At 39.5% G+C, this 18,917-nt stretch overlaps 1 protein-coding gene across 1 annotated transcript in view; it reads right to left on the bottom strand.

Moving 5' to 3' along the window:
* The window catches only part of SERGEF (secretion regulating guanine nucleotide exchange factor), a 139,361-nt gene that overhangs the window by 49,619 nt on the left and 70,825 nt on the right, over window positions 1-18,917 (bottom strand). Inside the window, 1 exon segment of the mRNA XM_057369278.1 lies at window positions 12,304-12,340. Within this exon segment, the coding sequence (XP_057225261.1) occupies window positions 12,304-12,340 (37 nt within the window).

Genomic DNA, 18,917 nt, shown 5'->3' with positions numbered 1-18,917 from the left:
CTCCAGCCCTGGGGACTTAAATRAATGCACAAAGTCCCTGTAATAATACAAGTTTATCGTTCTTAAGGCTTTAACCGCTCACACTGAATTTGCAAGTCAGCATCAGGCAGAAGCAACCACAAGACCTTTGCAGAGGGAAACAATCCTCAAAGTTAGTAATCAATAACTTCACAAAGCATAAGAAGACCAATAAGTGGGAAACGCAGAAAGGCACCGTCTCTCAAGCAGAATGTTTCAAAATGAGGTACATTTAGTACTTCAGCAGACTTAGAGARCATCCATTACAATTATGATACTTTACTGCCAGCTACCCTCATTACCACAAGAGGAGAAAAAACACGAACCTGACTCTTGTTCGATTTCTGCCATTTAATTCACTTGCTGGGGAATCTCTTTGCCTAATAGGTATTTATGCTATTTTCCTTGCAAAGCACATGTTGCCATGGAGCCACTGATCACAGGCAGAAGTGACTGATTCTGCCTTTTTGAACTGCACAGCTTTCACCTGAGGGACTCTGTATCTTACTACGTGTCAGCCTTAACCTTTTGCTAAGCATCCAGGGCAAAACCAGAGTGAGCTGTGGTTATATTTGTTTTGATTTTAGTGAATGGTCTCATCCAAAAGCTGCTCTTAAAAGTCTTCCCCATTTTTCACTGGCACTTTGCTTTGACAGAATGGAGTTTCCTTTCCTTAGAGTGAGAAGGTGGCAGATGGGAGAAGGAGGAGGATCCAAGCAGACAGAGAAGTATTGCACAAGACACATGCTGAACCTGTCAACAGAACAAGATTTCTTTACTACAGTGCTGAAAAAAAATAAAGTGCCTGCTTCTTTACTCAACAAATCTGCAGAGCTATACAATAGCATTCAGGCATTTTTATTTTAGGATATCCAGAATTTACCTACCATGAATCTTGCCTTGCAGTTAACTTGATCAACAGTGTAGTAGCGAGACTGAAAGAATCTGAGTGACATCTGAGTGACAGCAAACCATCATACTACTCCTGCTATAAATGGCAGACAACACAAGGTTTGGATGTAAGCAGAATACATTTGGATTCCTGCCTCCTTTCATTGGTAGGTGGCAAGATGAGCATTGGGGCCAGGGAAAAAAAAGCTTAAAAATAGGGTGCGTGGTCTCAGAGCAAGGGTATCAAATCCTGATACCTTCAACATTTTTCCTCTTTTGGGCCTACAGAAAAAAAAATTGTGAGCTTTGAGGTTATGGCTGGCCAGATGSACCCCAAAAAGCAGCACAGACTAACAGCCATGATCCTGTCTCTAAGCTGGCACAGGGAGATTTGCAGCTGGCTGCTTCCTGCCTGGCATTTCTCTATGGGAGAGGAACAGAACTGCACTACTGGGACTAAAGGAAAACTCCAACTTAAATAAGCGTATCTAAAAGCTGCTTGCCAAATGAAACCTTTCAATATTCACCAAGAAATCCCATCATTAAGGAGATTAAAGTCACGTTCAGTGACCACAAATCAGATAGTGAGTCCATCAACTCACAGTAGAGCACGGACACTGGTGAGACTTTTCCCCTCCTCTGTACAGAAGTAAGGCAAATAAAATAATTACTTTTCTTGCCTAAGCAAATCTRTGCTTCTCAAAAAAGGCCAGAAACRTTCATGCACRGGGTCTGCATCACAGAGAACCAGCAAGTGCTACAAATTTGTCACACATCACACGTTATCCTGCATGCTCAATGTGAAGCCCGCATTAACATGATGAACTCRTGTGCAAATGGCATTTCTGAAATAATCCCTTTTGAAGGCCTCAGTATTAGAACTTCCCCTGAAATAAAGATCACAGATTTGATCTACTACCAGCAGGGAACAGCAACCAATTATGAATTATTCCTATCAAAAGTAGGGAACAATTTACTCTACAGGAATTGCAAGCAGGATTGATTTATTAAATCAATATCAGCAAAAAATACACATCTTGAAAAATGTGAGCATAAATACATCTTTCACCACTAACACATCACACACCAAGTGTCCCATGTGCTCATTTAGAAGTACAACATGTTGCAGGGCTTTAAGAGATACACTTTGCATCTCATTCAATTTTAAAAGACCTTGAACTGTTCGTAACTCAAAAACAAAATAAAAAAAAAAGTACAAGAAAAAGCAAATGGGAGGAAGCAGTTCAGAGGGAAAAAATAGGAAGTTTGAAAGCCAAAGCAAACTATCTGTCAAGGCAAGTGAGCTTCCTACTCAGAATTATATGATTTGTGTTGCTTGTCATCCTGCCCATTTTCTGAGATGTCTCAACTCAGCAAGATAGCAGCTGGTGTCACTGAAAACCAAAGGCATAGGGAAGCCAACCTCCAGTTTAATATCTTAGACATTCACAGCAAAGCAGCTGCTTACTTGTTCAATCTCTTGGCAACTCAGATTTGTCATCAAGGTCATGGCAGATCAATTATTTTTAAATTAATAATAAAATTCCTGAAGGAGRGGAAGAGGAGATGATTAAAGACTTATCCTGACAAAATAATTTTCCCATGTTTGACTGAATTGTTGTTCTGAGCATCATCCACAATGAAAAAAAAAAAGAAAATTCATCAAGTTCAAAATAATTTCTATTCAAAATTCTTAATTGACAAAAATTCTTTCCTACTGAAAAAATGGAAAATGAAATCTTCTAACTAAGTACATCCTTCACTCATCAGAAAAGGACTGCGTCTGGCATTACAGAACAAGTCATGGRCAGTGGCACTCTGGGGGATTCAGAACAGCCTGATTCTCTTTTACAAGGTAAATAACAGGAGATCTGTGAACAGCTTATAGGGGTTTGAGTCCCTAGCACTGCAGGTCACACAACATCAAAATTGAGAATTTTGCTATATCATTGCAAAATTCCCCAGAGGAACAGGGGTCTGGAAAGGCCTAAGGTGACCCATAAAGAACACTGCWGGTCATTCTCACAGCTGGGATAAGCACTGGAAATTTCATTGTGATATAGCATTCCCTGAGCTGCCTGAAGATATTTCAGAAAAAGTTGTGCAAATCAGCAAATATGGTTGCCAGGCTCAMTGGGTGTAGCCTTACACTCACTGAACAACCCATATAAAAACAAATAACAAGTGAATATTCCACACGAATAAGAGCAGAGTTAAAACTGGATTTCATGCTCATTATTTGGAAGTTTCACCTCTTCCACCTACTGCCTTGGGCTGGTGCTCCCCACCATAATCACTTCACAGTAATCGAGACATTTGTTCCAATACAAGGCTACAGAGCAGGGATATAATGAGATGCTAAATCTGAACAAAGAAAGATAGAGCCTATAATAAAAATTCCTGGCATCAGGTGAAGGTTCTCCTAGACAACATTTAATTTAGCAAATCAGTGCTAGAATAAATACAAATAAAGTTTATACCAGGATCAATACATCGTATATTACCTTCTCCAAGTAATTATTTCATTAGATTTGTAGAGAGAARGAGGATGTAGGCCAAAACTAAGCTAGGGAAAATGTCACTATCACATCTGAAAAATCTACCAGGAAGGACTCAGCATATTGGTTTTTAAAATCATTACAGTTTGTGTGTGTGTGTCGTTGCTGGTGGTGGTGGTTGGTTTTCTTTTGTTTTGAGATCACTGACAAATGTGCTGACATCTTTAGCAAGTTCAGAGCTATCAAACAGGCAGGTAAAACAAGCATTTTGCTCTTTCAAGACTGATGGGCACCAAAACCTTCATTCACCTTTCTGCTAACCACAGCTATGTTTGAAGCCTTGCCATAAACAAGTATAACACACTTGACATAAGTCCTGTGTGATTTAMTTGATCACCAGTAATATATCAACCCTTCTCACTGCTCCATGACAAATGTTAAATGTTCTGTGCTAAAATATCTCTTAAAATCCTGTTCTTACAGCTTTCAGTCCTTCACACTTTCTCACAGTTCAAACAAGCCCAGTAATCTAAAATTAAAACGATGTGAAGACATTTCTCAGAAATAATAAAAGTCTCAGTTTAGCCTGGCTCCTCCTCAGAGACTCCAAAGAAAAGCACAGGAAAAAGCACAACAGTGAAATGAGTCTCAAAAGCATTTTTAATTTTAATTACTTTGTTACTTCCCTTCCATAAAGAAGCACTTGAGTGAAACAMGTTCAAAAAGCAAGGACAAGTAAAAGGCAATTTTTATAAATATGCCAACTTTTAATCTCTTTTAATCTCTTTTCATTTGACTTTTTTCCCCTTATATTTTTCTTAAATTCTTATCTCTCCAAAGCCAATGATTTTTAGTAAAATGATTTATTTTTACCCTAAAAGCTTGCTCTAGTCTTGCAAGCTTGAACAGCTTCTCCTTTCATTATTAGTAGTAAAATAACCTTGCCTGCCAGCTAATACCTCGAGATTTTCTCCACTGCAATTTCTACTACTTTCAAATTCCAAGCCCTAACTCCGGAAAAGGGAAAGGTATACAAAMAATTCCCCATCCCACCTTGGTTTACAAAAGCTTCAGGAAGTCTGCTTTGTTGTGTGAACCCCGTCCTGYGCAGTTACAGATAAACAGGGCTGGCCCAGAAGTGTCCCTGTTTCACCACAGCCTGGCAATATTTCCCATGTTTCCCTTACATCATCTCTCAGACTTATGCCACTGTCAGCATCCCTGCCTTCAACTTTGGTTCTTAAAAGATTTTTCTGACCTTTATAACTGAAAGAGAACAGTAGAACCATATGACAAAACACACTGCAAAATCCAAAAAACTGGGCTGCAAAGATACTTTGATGAGTGCATTTGTGAAAAAACCCAACTTGTGGCCAAGCCAACCTCTGGAAATCCCTGCTTCAGATCTTTTTATTATGCAGAAAGCTAYTGAGAGTATTTAAGATGGTGTTAGTAAAACACACACAAATAAAAAGTATCAACAGGAAAATGCTTCACAGATTATTCACTTAGAGCATGTAACAAACTAAGCTGGTCACAAATATCTACTTGTGTGCTGATAGAAAAATTTCTTAGCGCTCCATAAAGGAGTGACTACACACTCCATAAGGAATGACTGGATAGTGACTACACACAAATACGGGGGCAGGGGGTCAGCCCAAGGTTCTGTAGCAAGATATTCCCTGCTGGAGAGCCACAAATCTCACAGCATGGTCAGGGCACTCCTCACACCAGCTTTCTAAATATAAACCACCTTGCCCTCCTGCCAGCCAGCCATTTAGCTGCAAAATTTCTACTCAGTGGTACACTTTACCTTCTAAGTGWTGAGCTTGCTGCATGCACAGAACCCAGAATTACCAGCACAGCTCACTGAAGAGCTGCTCGGTAGAAGGGCACTGAAGCCCTAATTTGTTGCCCTTCAAAGTGTTTTGAGCTGCTTTGCTGGCCTCGTGCTTTTACTTGGGTGAGCATCTCTCCTACACGCTCTAGATGACTCCCTGAAGCCAGATATTTGTCCTTCCTTTGATTTCATTTTAKAGCTACCAAATGCTTAATCTGTTTGCTTCCTTGAAATTTCAGATAAATATGCCTTAGATACATTGGATGTATTTTTCTTCTACTTTAAACTATSTGCTCCAGTTAGAGCTTGCAAATGAACAAATACGATAAAATCTGATTTGTTTTCTAAATACTCAGCATCCATCCAGCACCCTGTGACAAAGGACTGCATGCGCCTGTACTGCGGCTCCCACTCTTAAGAGTGTTCTTGCCCTCCATGATTTTCCAAAACCAGGTGGAATGAATTTCCTCTCCACAAATACCTGCAAGAAAGGGTTCCCCACCCATTCTGCTTCAAGCAGAATTCTTGCCTGGTAGCGTTTGCTGGTTGTTTGCTGTCTTCCCATGACAATTATCTCCTCTAGCTGCCACTCACTGTTCCAGCTCGATGGGTTGAGCTGTCACCAGAAGTTAATATTGCTCTCTTGCCTCTTCCCCATCCTTGGGAGGGCTCTTGACGCAGCAGATTTATCCCTGTGGATGTGATGCAGTGTCTCACAGGAAACAGACTGACAGGACATAGGAGCTCAACTCAAGACAAACTCTAAGCTGACACCACACTGATATGTAAAGTTCAGTGAAAAATTTTATAAGAGCTGGGAGCTTTTCATACAGAAAAAAATAACATCTTTTATCTTCAGGGCCTAAGCAGCTCTGCATCTGGTAACAGCAGGAAACCACACTGTAAACAATATGACAAGCACTGCATTATTTCCTGTTTATATGCCAAATTATATAAATTAAGATAGAGACACACACACCAAGACTAATTATATTTTAAAATTGCCTCTCTGAGGGAAAGGGAAGTGATTGGAACTATTATTAGTTGCAGTGCAATACTAAAAAAAATTAAAATCAGGTCCCATTACTCTATGCAGTTCTAAAATACACTAAGAGGCAGTTTTTATTCCAAAGATTTCACAAATGACAAGCCACACAGAGAAAAGAGGAAGCTGAACACAGGATTCTAGAGAGTAAAGTCACCCAAAATATACATCAATACARCAACAAAGGCCACAAGAGAAGGTTGCTGTAAAATCTGGACTTCATTTCAGTTATAGAAGATGCAGTTCAGTCATATCTTGTCCTAAACTCTGGAGTTTCCTTCTAGGGAGTCAATGCAATCCCATTTTTTCTTATGAATCTATTAGCTTTTCAGAAAAACATCCATCCTTTCTTATAGCCAGCAGCCACTGACTTCAGACAATTCAGTTGATACAAAGCTATTTTTAGTCCCATCAAAAGGCTTTTCCAAATGCTCAAATTAGAATTTCCTCATTTCTCTCCTCATCACCTTACACCCACGAATTCATGAGATAGTTGGCAACTTGGCTTTCCATTAGCCCTCAGAAAAGAAATACTAAGAGATCAGAGGGTCAGATGTTGTGAGTATAACTTGCTGAAAATAACAAAAAAAATCAGACTTTTGAAATCTGAAATTCAATTTCAGCTTCCATCTTACCAGTGGAACAATTAGTTTGCCTGGAGCACAAACAGTCTACGGAAAAGAAACACAAAGTGAGAAGATACTCAAACAACACTGTTAGGGCTCACTGTATCTAACCATGACAGAAAAACTGTGATGTCAAATCTGTATCCAGCCATGTCCAAAGCACTCAAGACAGGTGCTCAGGTAACGATAAAAACGAAGCTAATTTTTTTTTCAACACATATAACCAAAGCAGCTTATATTTTGAGGAGCTATTTTAACAGTCAAAGCCACATTAAGAGCTAAATGACATATGAAATGGCTCTGCCAGAGAATAAATTTAGAAAGTCGACATATAACCCGCACGAAAATGACAACAGTGATGGTTACTCGAAGTCCTGCCAGGTGCCCTTTAATAAGCAGAGAATGTGATTAGTGCTGCAATGCAAAGAGACAGCGTGCTGCAACATGACTCCATGCTGGTCTGCCAGGAAACCTTTACAATACAGTCYCTGGCTGCACTGGGATTTTTCATGCATAATAAATAAAGCAACAGACTAGCAGGCTCAGGCTCCTTGCTGAACACCAGTGCCCTCCACCGTGTATGCTGAAGATTCCTCAGAATACCACAGCARTCGAGAGAATTTATGATTTTTCTCCTCATGACAGACTGCTGAGTCCCCCAGGACTGAATGTCAGACACATGACTCTATCTGCAGCTTCGCAGGGCGGCTCCGAACATCTAAATAATACTGTCAGCATAACACAAGGATCCGTCCATCAGCCTGCACTGCCTCCTCTCCCCATTGGTGCTCACTCTGCCAGAGACATAGATCTTTCAGAATCTGTTACAGCACTTCCTCCACTGATGCTTTATACAATAATTCAGTTGGAATCATGGAACTTTACTAAAAGTACAAAACCTTGCTAATTAAGGGGCAGTGGCTCCCACTTAGGAACCGTTCAGCTTCCTTATTAAAAAACATGGAACCAAAGTTTTGAAATGGCATTAACACCACCACCATTTTAGGACATATATTACCACCTCCCTAAGCTTTGATCACATTTGTTTTTCCAGCTCATAATTGCTATGTTCTTCCAGGACAGGCATATAAAAAGAAAATCTTAACAGAGCATGGAATAACAACTCTTTTACTGCCCTTCCAGCACTATTGCATACTTTAATTCAGGCCATTTTAAGACATGAGCTGCCATTTGAGTGGAGGTATGTTTTATCCTGATTTCCTCTACAAAGACTATTCTTCCATTAAATTTGGCATTGCTGTTTATTCTCCAACTCCAGCTTCAGAAGGATGTRAATGTCCATGTTGTGATATTTACAGCTGTGGTTGCATATGAACCACAGAGGACAGAATATTGAAGCTTGTTCTAAATCACACACAACAAAAAAGGCAATGGGAGACAAAACCCTCTTCTGGAAGAACCTGGGACTTAGCAGAAAGTTGAGAAGTGATTTGAAAAATGTTTCATGATAATGCTATTGCATTGAACATACTGAAACACAAYGTGACCAGCCAGGGCCTTGTCTCCTCATAAGTCACTTGTGCTTCCATGTGCAAAACACACTTACGGTTGGGTGGCCAGCTTGGGCATTTGGGGGTTCATTTTTATTGTTTTAACATTAATTACATAGCCCTKTCCACTGCCATTCATCATGGGGGGGAAAGCAGTGCTGAGCAAGTAACCTGAATTGGATAAAAGCCAAAGGAGACAGAGAATAGTATCAAATGAATAACTGCACAATGGCATTAATCACAAAGCCCCATTTTCCTTGTGAACACCACTGCACTTGGCAGTGCCTCTGCAGTGTCCTAGTCAGGATTTGGGGACTATCTCACTGAAGGATGATTTAAATCCTCCATGCAAAAAAATGAGCAAAAATCAGAATTCACTATGCTGACTATGAAAGAGCAAGAAAAAGCTTTTTGCACTATCTGAAGTAGCCACATGCCCCAACATTTCTTCCCTTCAAAACACCACACCGGAAAATGTTAACTTGAAAGATCCACATCTTTCTCTTCCAAACACACAAATTCCCCTTTGAAGGCTGCTTTAAAGTTGGACTTCAACGGGAATTAATTAGCTTTTAAAACAAGCACTCCTCCCTACATATCCTCCAGTATTTTTTTTTTAAAGATTTGCATTAGTTTGTACAGGTTGAGAAAATGACTAAAAGCAAGACCAAAAAGGGATATTATGCATTACCAAGGCTTTGGGGAGACAGACTATAGAACTGTCATCCTTGTAACGCCTTTTTTTTTTTTTTTTAACTACCACCAAGAGGCTTAAATTAAATTTCGTGTTTAATTTTTAGTAAAATAAGACATTTGCATTTGGAGGTTCTTCACAGCATTCTGTCCCATGCACTGTGGTTGCAGCACAGGTAAGGCACTGCTGCATTTTTTAGCATCTGTACTTCTGCACAATTAATGTTGCTTGATTATTTAAGTTGCAGCATTGCATGAGCTACCTGTTTTCTAAAAAGATAACTATTTTATTTTTCCAAAAAGGAGGATCACAGTTTTACTTGAGGAGTGGGTAGGAACCTGAAATGAGCTTTCTCCAAGAATACTGGTTTTAAACACAGACTTTTTAAGGTAAGAATCCAACCTTCTTACCTTTTCAGTGTTGAAAACACTATAGACTCCCAAACCAGGAAAAAGCTCAGTTTTGTCACAGTGATTTAGCTGCATTATGTTTTTCAGTCATTCAAAGACTCAGTCTCAGTATCACAAAGTTCAGCACTAACATTGCAGATGTCACATTCAGGTAGAAAAGCCACCTTTGTGGTACTCAGTAAGTACACATAAGTTTTCAGTGTTGCAAGATGTTTTTCAGATATGAGATGTTATACAACATTTATTAATAACTASCCATTTCTTTCAGTACAAAAATAGGCTAGCTCCTCAATCCTTGATTGAGGTGAAAAGTGCAAGGTCTTTTCTTGCAGGGATGAGGCAGGGATTTTTGTTCTCAAGTGAAAAGTCATACAAATATTAAAAATAATGCAACACTTACAAATTTTAGAATTAGTATCATAGTATAACCCCCTCAAGTGAAAATAAAGATGTGTTTTCACCAAGGCCCAGAAGTGAAGATGTTTACACTTTTTCATGTACTTATAGCAACTTTGAACTCATTAAGTTTAGAAAAGCAGGTACTTTTCAAGACAACCCACATCTCATTTGCCTTTATATCAAACATTTACCTCCTGATCAAATGAAAACTGAAATACTACCAATATAGCCACAAAAAAAGGAGAACGTACCATCACAGTGAACAGATTTTGTAATGACTTCAGTAGAAGAAAGCAAGAAAAGAGATTCAAATAACTGAACCGTACAAATGGATACAGACTATATAAAGTAATAAGAAAAAAATCTAACTGCTTGCTAGCCCTACAACTCTAACAGCTTGTATCACCAGCAAGATGATTGGAACACTACTTCAGCATTTGTGGAATGAATCATAAATCCAGCCTCTTCATCTTAAAAATGTTTCTATTTAAAAGATGATGCAACAAAAAAAGGACAAGCACATTTGTATATACAACCAGAAATAGTGACTTGAATATTATACGRTTAAAGGCTTTTCAGTTTACTTGTCATCCTGAACTTGAATTATTTCAGTTTAAAAGTCAATCACTGAAGCATTTAGTAATTAAGAAAGACATGGATGATATAGTTGTTATAAATGAACCCTGCTTGAATGATAAGTTATTAGAAAATCATACAATCGAGTAGACATATTGATGGAAATCTGTGTGATATCTTTTTAAGGATTATAACAGCTAACAGCTTTGAACCAAGAATGACCAGTGATCAGAGAAATCCTACCACAGAATGTTCGAAAAAATCAACCTTTTAAAAGCATAKGTAAAAATTCAATTCAGGGAAAATTGTATCATAGTTCTTTAGTTCAAAAMATTTGCAACATCACATTTCTGTTGTCCTTAAAATAAAATTGACTGGCTTCCAGCACTGATAATTTCCCCACTGAATTCAATGAGTGTAGCACACAGCTTAGATAAGCATATGATGTTCTTTACATATGCAAAGTTCTTCATTTAATGTCACTTTCTTCTAGAATTTCTTTCGCCTACCCATTTTTTCCACAAATTTCTGCCTAGAAGGCAGAAAGCTTGAAAGGACATAAGCAGAGAGAAGGTTGTTCAAACTCAATGCTTTGCTTTCATGAGCGCTAGAGGAATCTGCCAGCAGTACACTTTCACTTCATCAATTCAGCAAGAAACAAGATTGCTCTTCAGTCGACATTCAGAAGCACCAGCCTGACAATTAACACAGGCATGTGACACTGAACAAGCAGGGAGAAGGCAAAGGGAAAAATCTTTCCTTAAATCCAGCCATAAACTTAACAGAACTTAACAAGTTCACCACAAGGTTTAACTAGAGAAGGATAGTTAGAAAATATACAACAGCACATATGGAAATACAGAACAAACCTAAAAAATTAGAGCATGGAATGCAGGTTGGGTACCAAAGGGCTGCTTTCCTCTACCTCTGTCAAACCACACTTAAGAAAAGTAAGGAAATTCTTGACTTGACATCTCAACACATCAGTCATGGCAAACAAAAACATCTACATGGATGGAGCGCTGGTTCATTTCCAGCTCTCATTAGCACAGAATTCCTTTCTTCATCTGTCTTGCCYTGTCTATTAATGGGGATAATTATGCTGACCTCCTTTACAAAGCACTTGAAAATCTACAGTTAAAAATGTTCCTAAACAAGTAATTATATATAATAGCAATCATGTATCAAACTTCAGCTATCAACTCATCACATGAAAGCAAGAATCTGATTGTTCCTGGAATTAGTACACAAAATTCAATTTCTCCACCGACATTAGCTTCCTAGTACTTCCATCATTATTACAACAGCTGCATTATACTAAAACACACTAAAGAACCTGTCTACCACTGACTGACATTTTGAAGATTTTCCAAGCTTCAAACAACAAAAGACTCCGGACTTTTTTCACTAATAATTTCCATGTTAATAATTTCCACCTTGCAGATGGAAGTATCTTAAACAAAGATACTTTTGGCCAGCTTCAAGCTTAGATGCTATTCTGAATCTGCAGCCTGAATTGTTGCAATGGCTCCAATCTAAAACAGGCTGTAGCACATTGCAAATGTGTTTTCCTGCTACATCCATCAACCCCCCTCTCCTTACACAGGCTGGTCTACAAGGGCACATTTTCATCATCACCCCTTATTGTCACCAGTTTCTCTTCTTCTTTCCTCCTTCCAGCTGCACATAAAGCCCTTAATCACTCAGTATGTTTGATATGCACCATTTTCTTTCATCTTGCATTACTAAAAATGAAAAAAAGTGAGAGGATTTGTTATAAAATTAAGCTACTTACCAACTATTGCCAGATTATGCTCGGAGCCACATGCAATCTGAAAAAGAAATGATTGACTAAATCAGAACCTGCTTACCAGTAGGAACACAGTAGTCACAATTATGACAGGAAATTAAAAATTAACCTGAAACAACTAMAGTTTGTAGGACGCAAATCAAGATTGAAGTGCTCTCACTCTTAAACAGAATTTAATTTCTAGCCTCACTTAGGGACTTAGTGGCAAGGGTGCATATTTGTTTGCTTTTTTAAGAAAGATGTACTACTTTCTTTTCAAAATGCAGCCACCAATGATATTTCAATCTTTTCAAGAAAGATTAGCTACAACTCTGGAAAAACATCACACCCTTGACAACACCCACTGGATCCAACAGGAGGCACAGAGCAAACACACAGATTAAGCTGTACAAAGACAGCTGGGTATCAAAAGGGTGATGAAGATCTCCATATCTCTTATCAGTATGTCTTTTCCATCTGATCCCTGAAGAACTGTTCAAAGYATACAGGTTCAGTGTGGTAAACCTAACATGACATGATCCTTATGGTCATTTGCCTAGAATGGAGAAAAAMTACTGTAGAACTCAACTCTTCCATTTGCTTATTAATGATAGAAATTAGTTACTRATTTTTCAAAACAAATTCATAATCGCTGCATTTTTCATCCTTCTGTGSAGCTGCTGTGAACGTGTGTGATGTTTAAGTTGCTTTAGTGTATCGAGTTTTTGGAAATACTCCACAAACGATGGTAGCACAAGCACCAAGAACAGTCCTCTGTCCTACTGCAAGGGCTTGCTTTTCCCACTGAATTTCTTTCACAAGGTCACCAGTGGCATAATTGTCTGATGTAACAGACTTCACTTCACACAAGGTTACTCTGCTGAGTGTCCTCAAGATTTTAATTTCAATAAAAGCAACCCCCTCAAAATCCTGTAACTGGTYCTCTGTCTTGCAACTACGTGCCCATTACACCTACTACTGAGCTGAAGAAAATTTATAAGCACATTCCTCTGAAAGTRTATTTGCAATGGCAAAATATAAAACAAGAGTATATGCACAATTATATGAAAAAATAGAASTCTATACCATCAAAAGTTGATATGGTTCTGTGCATGCATAACTTTATAGCTTTTACAGCCAGAGAAATAGCTACAATCACCTCCTTGTCTGCAGCACATAAAACCATAGAAGTTAATAAAACAGCTTGTGCTCAGCTCACTGTGCTTTACTATTTACTGGTGAAGAGACACACAAGACTGACACACTCAGTAGCTTGAGCACTTGTGTTACAAATGAACACTACAATCACTACTACTCACAATCTACATGTGTCACAACTGCTATATGAAAACATTTGGGCAAAGCCATCCCAACACAACAATGGCAAGGAAGAAGAAAATGACTCTTTGGGATAAGGGTGCTTAGACAATGTATTAAAGTATTTGGGAAAAGTGGGCAAGAAAAATAATTCACAGTACACTCCAGCAAAACCTCATCTTCAGAAATATCAAGACAAAGCAACAGGAAAAGCAACTCCTTTGGAACAGCACTAGCAGGACTGCATCAAGTCTTTTATTCCACAATACTGCAGACAGGAAAAGGTCTAAGTCCCAASCACTAAAATACATAAATCACTGCCATATCCCACATCACTATCCTCACCACAAGAAAGAGCCCTACACAGGAGCAGGGCTGGCTTCTAATACCTATTCACTGGCTAACRCTCCCACCTGTGCTTCTCAAGCTTAAAAGCTGATGCCATGGAAACAAGATCCACACATGGAAACACATGCAAAGGCTTTCTAGCAAAAAGAAAACTCTCCTCTTCACCAAGTGCTAATAAGTGGATATATAGCAAAGTTGCTGCTAATAAAACAAATAACTTTATTTGAGGTGTAAATTATCTTGGCTAATTCCCTAGGAAATACAATGACATAGGCAGAGATTCAAAAGCATCACTACAAAAGAACTGCTAAGGCTGGTGGCTGACACTGCTCCAGAAATCCTCCATTAAAAAAAAGGGGGGGGGGGGGGGGTAACACCACACAAACAAGGTGTTATTTAGATTTTAAAAACCACCCCTGACAAAGAAGCATTTTTTTCCTACATCCAATAAYAGAAGGTACAGGGCCTGCAAACCAGATAAAAGAATGCTGGTGATCTCAAAACAGCTTTGCACCGTAGCTGTTACTCTGGCCACTTTCAGAGCCACCCACTAGCCAGCTATCAGATTGTGAGGGAGTCCACCAAACCAGGCCAGGAATTGCTGTGTTACACAGACTGGCCATGCTGGGGAGCTGCCCCCATGGCAGCCACCCATGGCCAATGCATTGCAGCTCTGGGACTGATGGGGTACAAGCTACTGCAAAGCACAAAAACACCTCTTCTGGAGGGGTAAAAGTCACCTCAGTGGAAGTGCCAGCTTTGCAACAACAACTGAAACGAAGCAAAATCACAAGCTGTTGAAGGCASTGCCCTGGATTCACCCTTGACAGCCCAGAGCAAGGACAGCACACGCCATGTACCAGCAGCAGCTCTGTGCTCCAAAGTAGAATTTGCTCAATTTAGAGCACAAGGTTCACCACACCTCTGCCTTATCGCAGGGTGTCACCACCTGACAACACAGACAGACTTTGTAGGAACCCCCAAATAAAAAAAAACCACCCTTAGAGGACTCTAAATTTAGCTTGCTRGAACACCTTGTTCATCACCCATGCTCCTTGCTACAGGCTACACCATCCACCCACAGGATTCCTTCTGGCCTGCACACCTCTGCCTCTGGAGCTCAGGAGGAACCACACTGCAGAAGTGAAGCAAGGTTGCCACTACTTAACAAACATTGAAGCCTTGCAGGTATTTCATGACACCTTTCTTACAGTAAACTCTAAAAGGTAGCACCCCCTTTTCTCCAAGACTCCCTACAACAGGCAACAATCAGCCAAGAATGATTGATTCACTGGTACAAATACAGACCAGCCAGAGAACAGCATTGCTGAACAGATGTTTTATGACGACATTAGATGTAATAAGCTCTGCAGACAGTGCAGGTCACTGGGAGAAGCCTGGTATTTACTGCAGCAACTATAATTTTCTGGCTACTTCTCTTCTGTCCCCACCCCTAACGTGCTGCAGAGACATTAAATTCCAACAGACATCTGCATGCTTCCAATGGGTAAGTGCATTCAGGGACACTTATAAACACACAATGATGCTTTCTAATTAGGTAATAATTTTACATTACGTTTTAATTGAAAAAAAAAAAAAATCACTAATCTTAAAGACAAATCAGAGAGACTGTTACTGAGCAAAGCATTCCGTGAGCTTAAGAAACATGACCCYCTACACAGAAAACAATTCACACCGAAGTTCTCAGTTTGGAGGGAAATTTGAGAAGAGTTGTGAAGGATATTGTGATCTCTACATAAATTATCTCAAAGCACTTGACAAATGTGTATAAGGCAGGCAAAGAACGCTCAGGGACCACTTCACCCAGAACTTACCTTATTATCTGTGTTCTTTCAACCATACATAAATTGTTTGTTTCTTCCCTTAAATCGTGCGGTAGCAAGCTGTTTCCTACCTACAATGGCTGTGGTTCAGATCCATCCATCCATCCACCCAGATTTAACACGTGTGGTGTAAGCAGCCAAGGGACCGGCATTTTATTAATCATAAATAGTATGATAAATAGCATAATCAGAGACATCAGCTGCATGGATGGTGAGGAAAGACCTTAGCACAGCAACCACAAACTCTGGGCAAAATACCAACATCTTTCTGCAACCTACCTATATRTTTATGGCCCAGTCCTAAGAAAAATTAATTAGCTGAATGTAAAATCAGTGTGTTATGCAAAATGGAGAGACTATTTTACTTCAGATTAAAATACTTTTCTATCTTATAAACATTATATGGAGAAGTAAAATAATGTTTACCACATATTATATAAACATTCGTAAATATTTGCATGTCTGTATACGTAAAACACAACATATATATGCATATTAGGAAGAGAAGGTTGTCTGTTAAAGAGTATGTTTATCAGGGAAGAAAGTTCAGACAGAGCACCACCTTTTCTGTCTGGGATAGAGATCTCACCTTTGCAGACAGCAAACAAGCATATACAGGATCAACTCCTGCGGATATTTAGACRTACAGTCTCCCTTGGATTTCAAAACGTAATTAAGAGACAAAAATACCTTCAGTCAACCATCCCCTAAGGGAGTTCTGAGCACTATAACAAAGCAAGTTACAAATGCACTGACAAAGTGCATAAAAATCCAAGTTTCAGGCTAGTACCTTGACCCCAAGGCTGTTCTTTCTTTTCTTTCTGTAACCCCAGAGCTTTGACTGAGGGTCTGTTGGACAACCCACCAGGAAAAAGAAGGAATCAGAACTGCAGGCAAAGGCAMCCTCCCACTGCAGCAGAGGGGGAGGAACAGTACAGTGGAGGGTRCAAGGAAGAGGCACAGGGAGCTGGACTCACAAGAAGGATTGCAGAATGAACAGTCACATGCCTCYAAACATCAGGGTGTTTAGCTAGAACAACAAAAAGACCTCAATGCCACTTATTTTTGTTTCGCCACCTCAAAAGTGCATATTAATTCCCTTCAGTGCAATTATTTCCCAAAACATGAAAGGCTATAGAGGCTTCCAYCACTTCTTATGAGATGAGAGCATGATATACAAAGAAGATTTTCAAGGATGAATGAAGATATGATGTTTAAATCRCATGCAGATTCTAGTTTGTCTCTCTAATTGCACCAAAGCATAGCTCTTTTTCAGGGAGAGAGAGGGCAGGGGGCAAGGGAAGGAAAACTTTAGAAGAGGWGGCACATAAGCACTTTAATCCAGGACTTTAGACATGGTGTCTCATGTCTTTTGACATATTTCACTGTAAGGAAATTGCCAGAAGATGGCAAATTTTATTCCTTCAGAGATCAGAAGTCCTAATGGAAGGAGAAGAGGTGACCGAGAARCTGCAGATCAGAGCTTACGTAAGACAAGGGAATCTTCTCTCCCGGAGYTGTTCTTCCATGTCCTTGATTAATGTATCGTAACAACAATTTGTACCGTTTGACACACTCGGTGCAACTACATTTGTATGCAGAAGTCTATTGATGTGTAAAAATAAAATAAAGTAAAAGGAATCTAATTAGCAAAGCTGTCCTGCTTCCAATGATCCTTTACTAGGAACTCTGTGTTCCTCTTCTGGATCATTTGACTCCTGATTGATAAGAAAGCAGCTTGCTAACCTAGTCACATTCCTTGGCGAGCACAAGACTAAGCTCAGTTTAATGCAGAACATGTTCCTGGCTGTTGGCTGCAGCAGGYGAAGAGGCCCAGTGTCCTGCAGTTCACAAGCTATTTGCCATTTTTCATCAATCTAATAATCTTATTTTCTACTTAAGGCAGATTTTCTTTTGTAGTTGTGTGATTGGCTTTTTGGTTTCTATGTGGTTTTACTTTCCACTACAACAAGAAAATTCACAATAGAATTTAAAGTGAGCCCATGTACAAAGGTCTGGAAGAAAATATTCCTTCTCAAAAAACAGCTGACCAAAAGCTAATGTGCCACGTAAGTGGACCTTTGCAAGTATGAAGGAAGAGAGGAAGCATTAAAACATTGCCAGGATGCAGCAAGCTTTCAAAGAAAGATTTTATAGCTCTCTGTAGCTTCCAATTATGATCTATGCCCTCCCTGCCTCAAAGTAATTCCAAGCCTGCACCATTTGCAGCACAAGACACAAAATGCTTTTCCCCCAGGCAGAATTTCCCTTGCTTTTCCACCCACGGTTTTCAGAGTCCCATCTTCCATCATTCAACATCCTGCTGTGCCAATTGCCTTACAGCCACCAAAAAGCCAGGTGGCCAACACCAAGAGCTTGCCTTTACACACTCCATGTGACAGACATATATGTCACTGCACACATTCCCTCTCRGTGACRCTARCTGATGCCTGATGATTTTTGCTTTTCCTTTTTATGCTTTCTGTACCCTCTATGCATCTGCCTGTAGCCCTTAGCCCACATGCCTGTAATTCCTGTAGTCTGATATTCCATCTTAGTTGAGGAGTTCTGCTGGGCAGAGAGACCAAACATCCTGAGGAAGGAGTCAGTGTGCCCTGTGCTATCTTAAACCCGAGGCCCCAGCCTTGGCTGATGCCTTCTCTCTGGAACATCTTGTGTAAACTGGGCTCTGGCCTCGTCCAGGGGGGGACTCATTAGAATAGGGGGACATTACTGCATTTGTTAAGTTTCTTATTGGGGAATCCTAGATAGATATGCTAATTCCTGAAACCTATAAAACTTGTATCCGTGCTGTACATGGGTGTGCATTCTGCCATCAAGTTGTGCACCTGGGATCCCAAATACCGAGGAAAACACTTTTTATCCCCTTAACCGTGTCTGTGTCATTATTAAAAACTGGCCTTTCAAGGCAACATAACCACACATGAGAAATTGCTCTGCTCTCCTCTGACTGAGCACTATGCTTCCAGGAATGACTTAGGTCTTAAGTGCTTGGATGAGATCAAAACATTTCTAAGTACAAAGCAAAAAAAAACAAAAAAAACAAAAAAAAAAAAATAAAAAACAAAAAAAACCCTCACACAAAAAATA

Source organism: Malurus melanocephalus, unplaced genomic scaffold, assembly GCF_030028575.1.
Source record: "Malurus melanocephalus ecotype Western Australia unplaced genomic scaffold, MMel_1.1 scaffold_106, whole genome shotgun sequence".
In the NCBI taxonomy this organism is placed as follows: Eukaryota; Metazoa; Chordata; class Aves; order Passeriformes; family Maluridae; genus Malurus; species Malurus melanocephalus.
The sequence above is the reverse complement of the archived record's forward strand: the minus strand, read 5'-3'. Positions and strand labels throughout refer to the sequence as shown.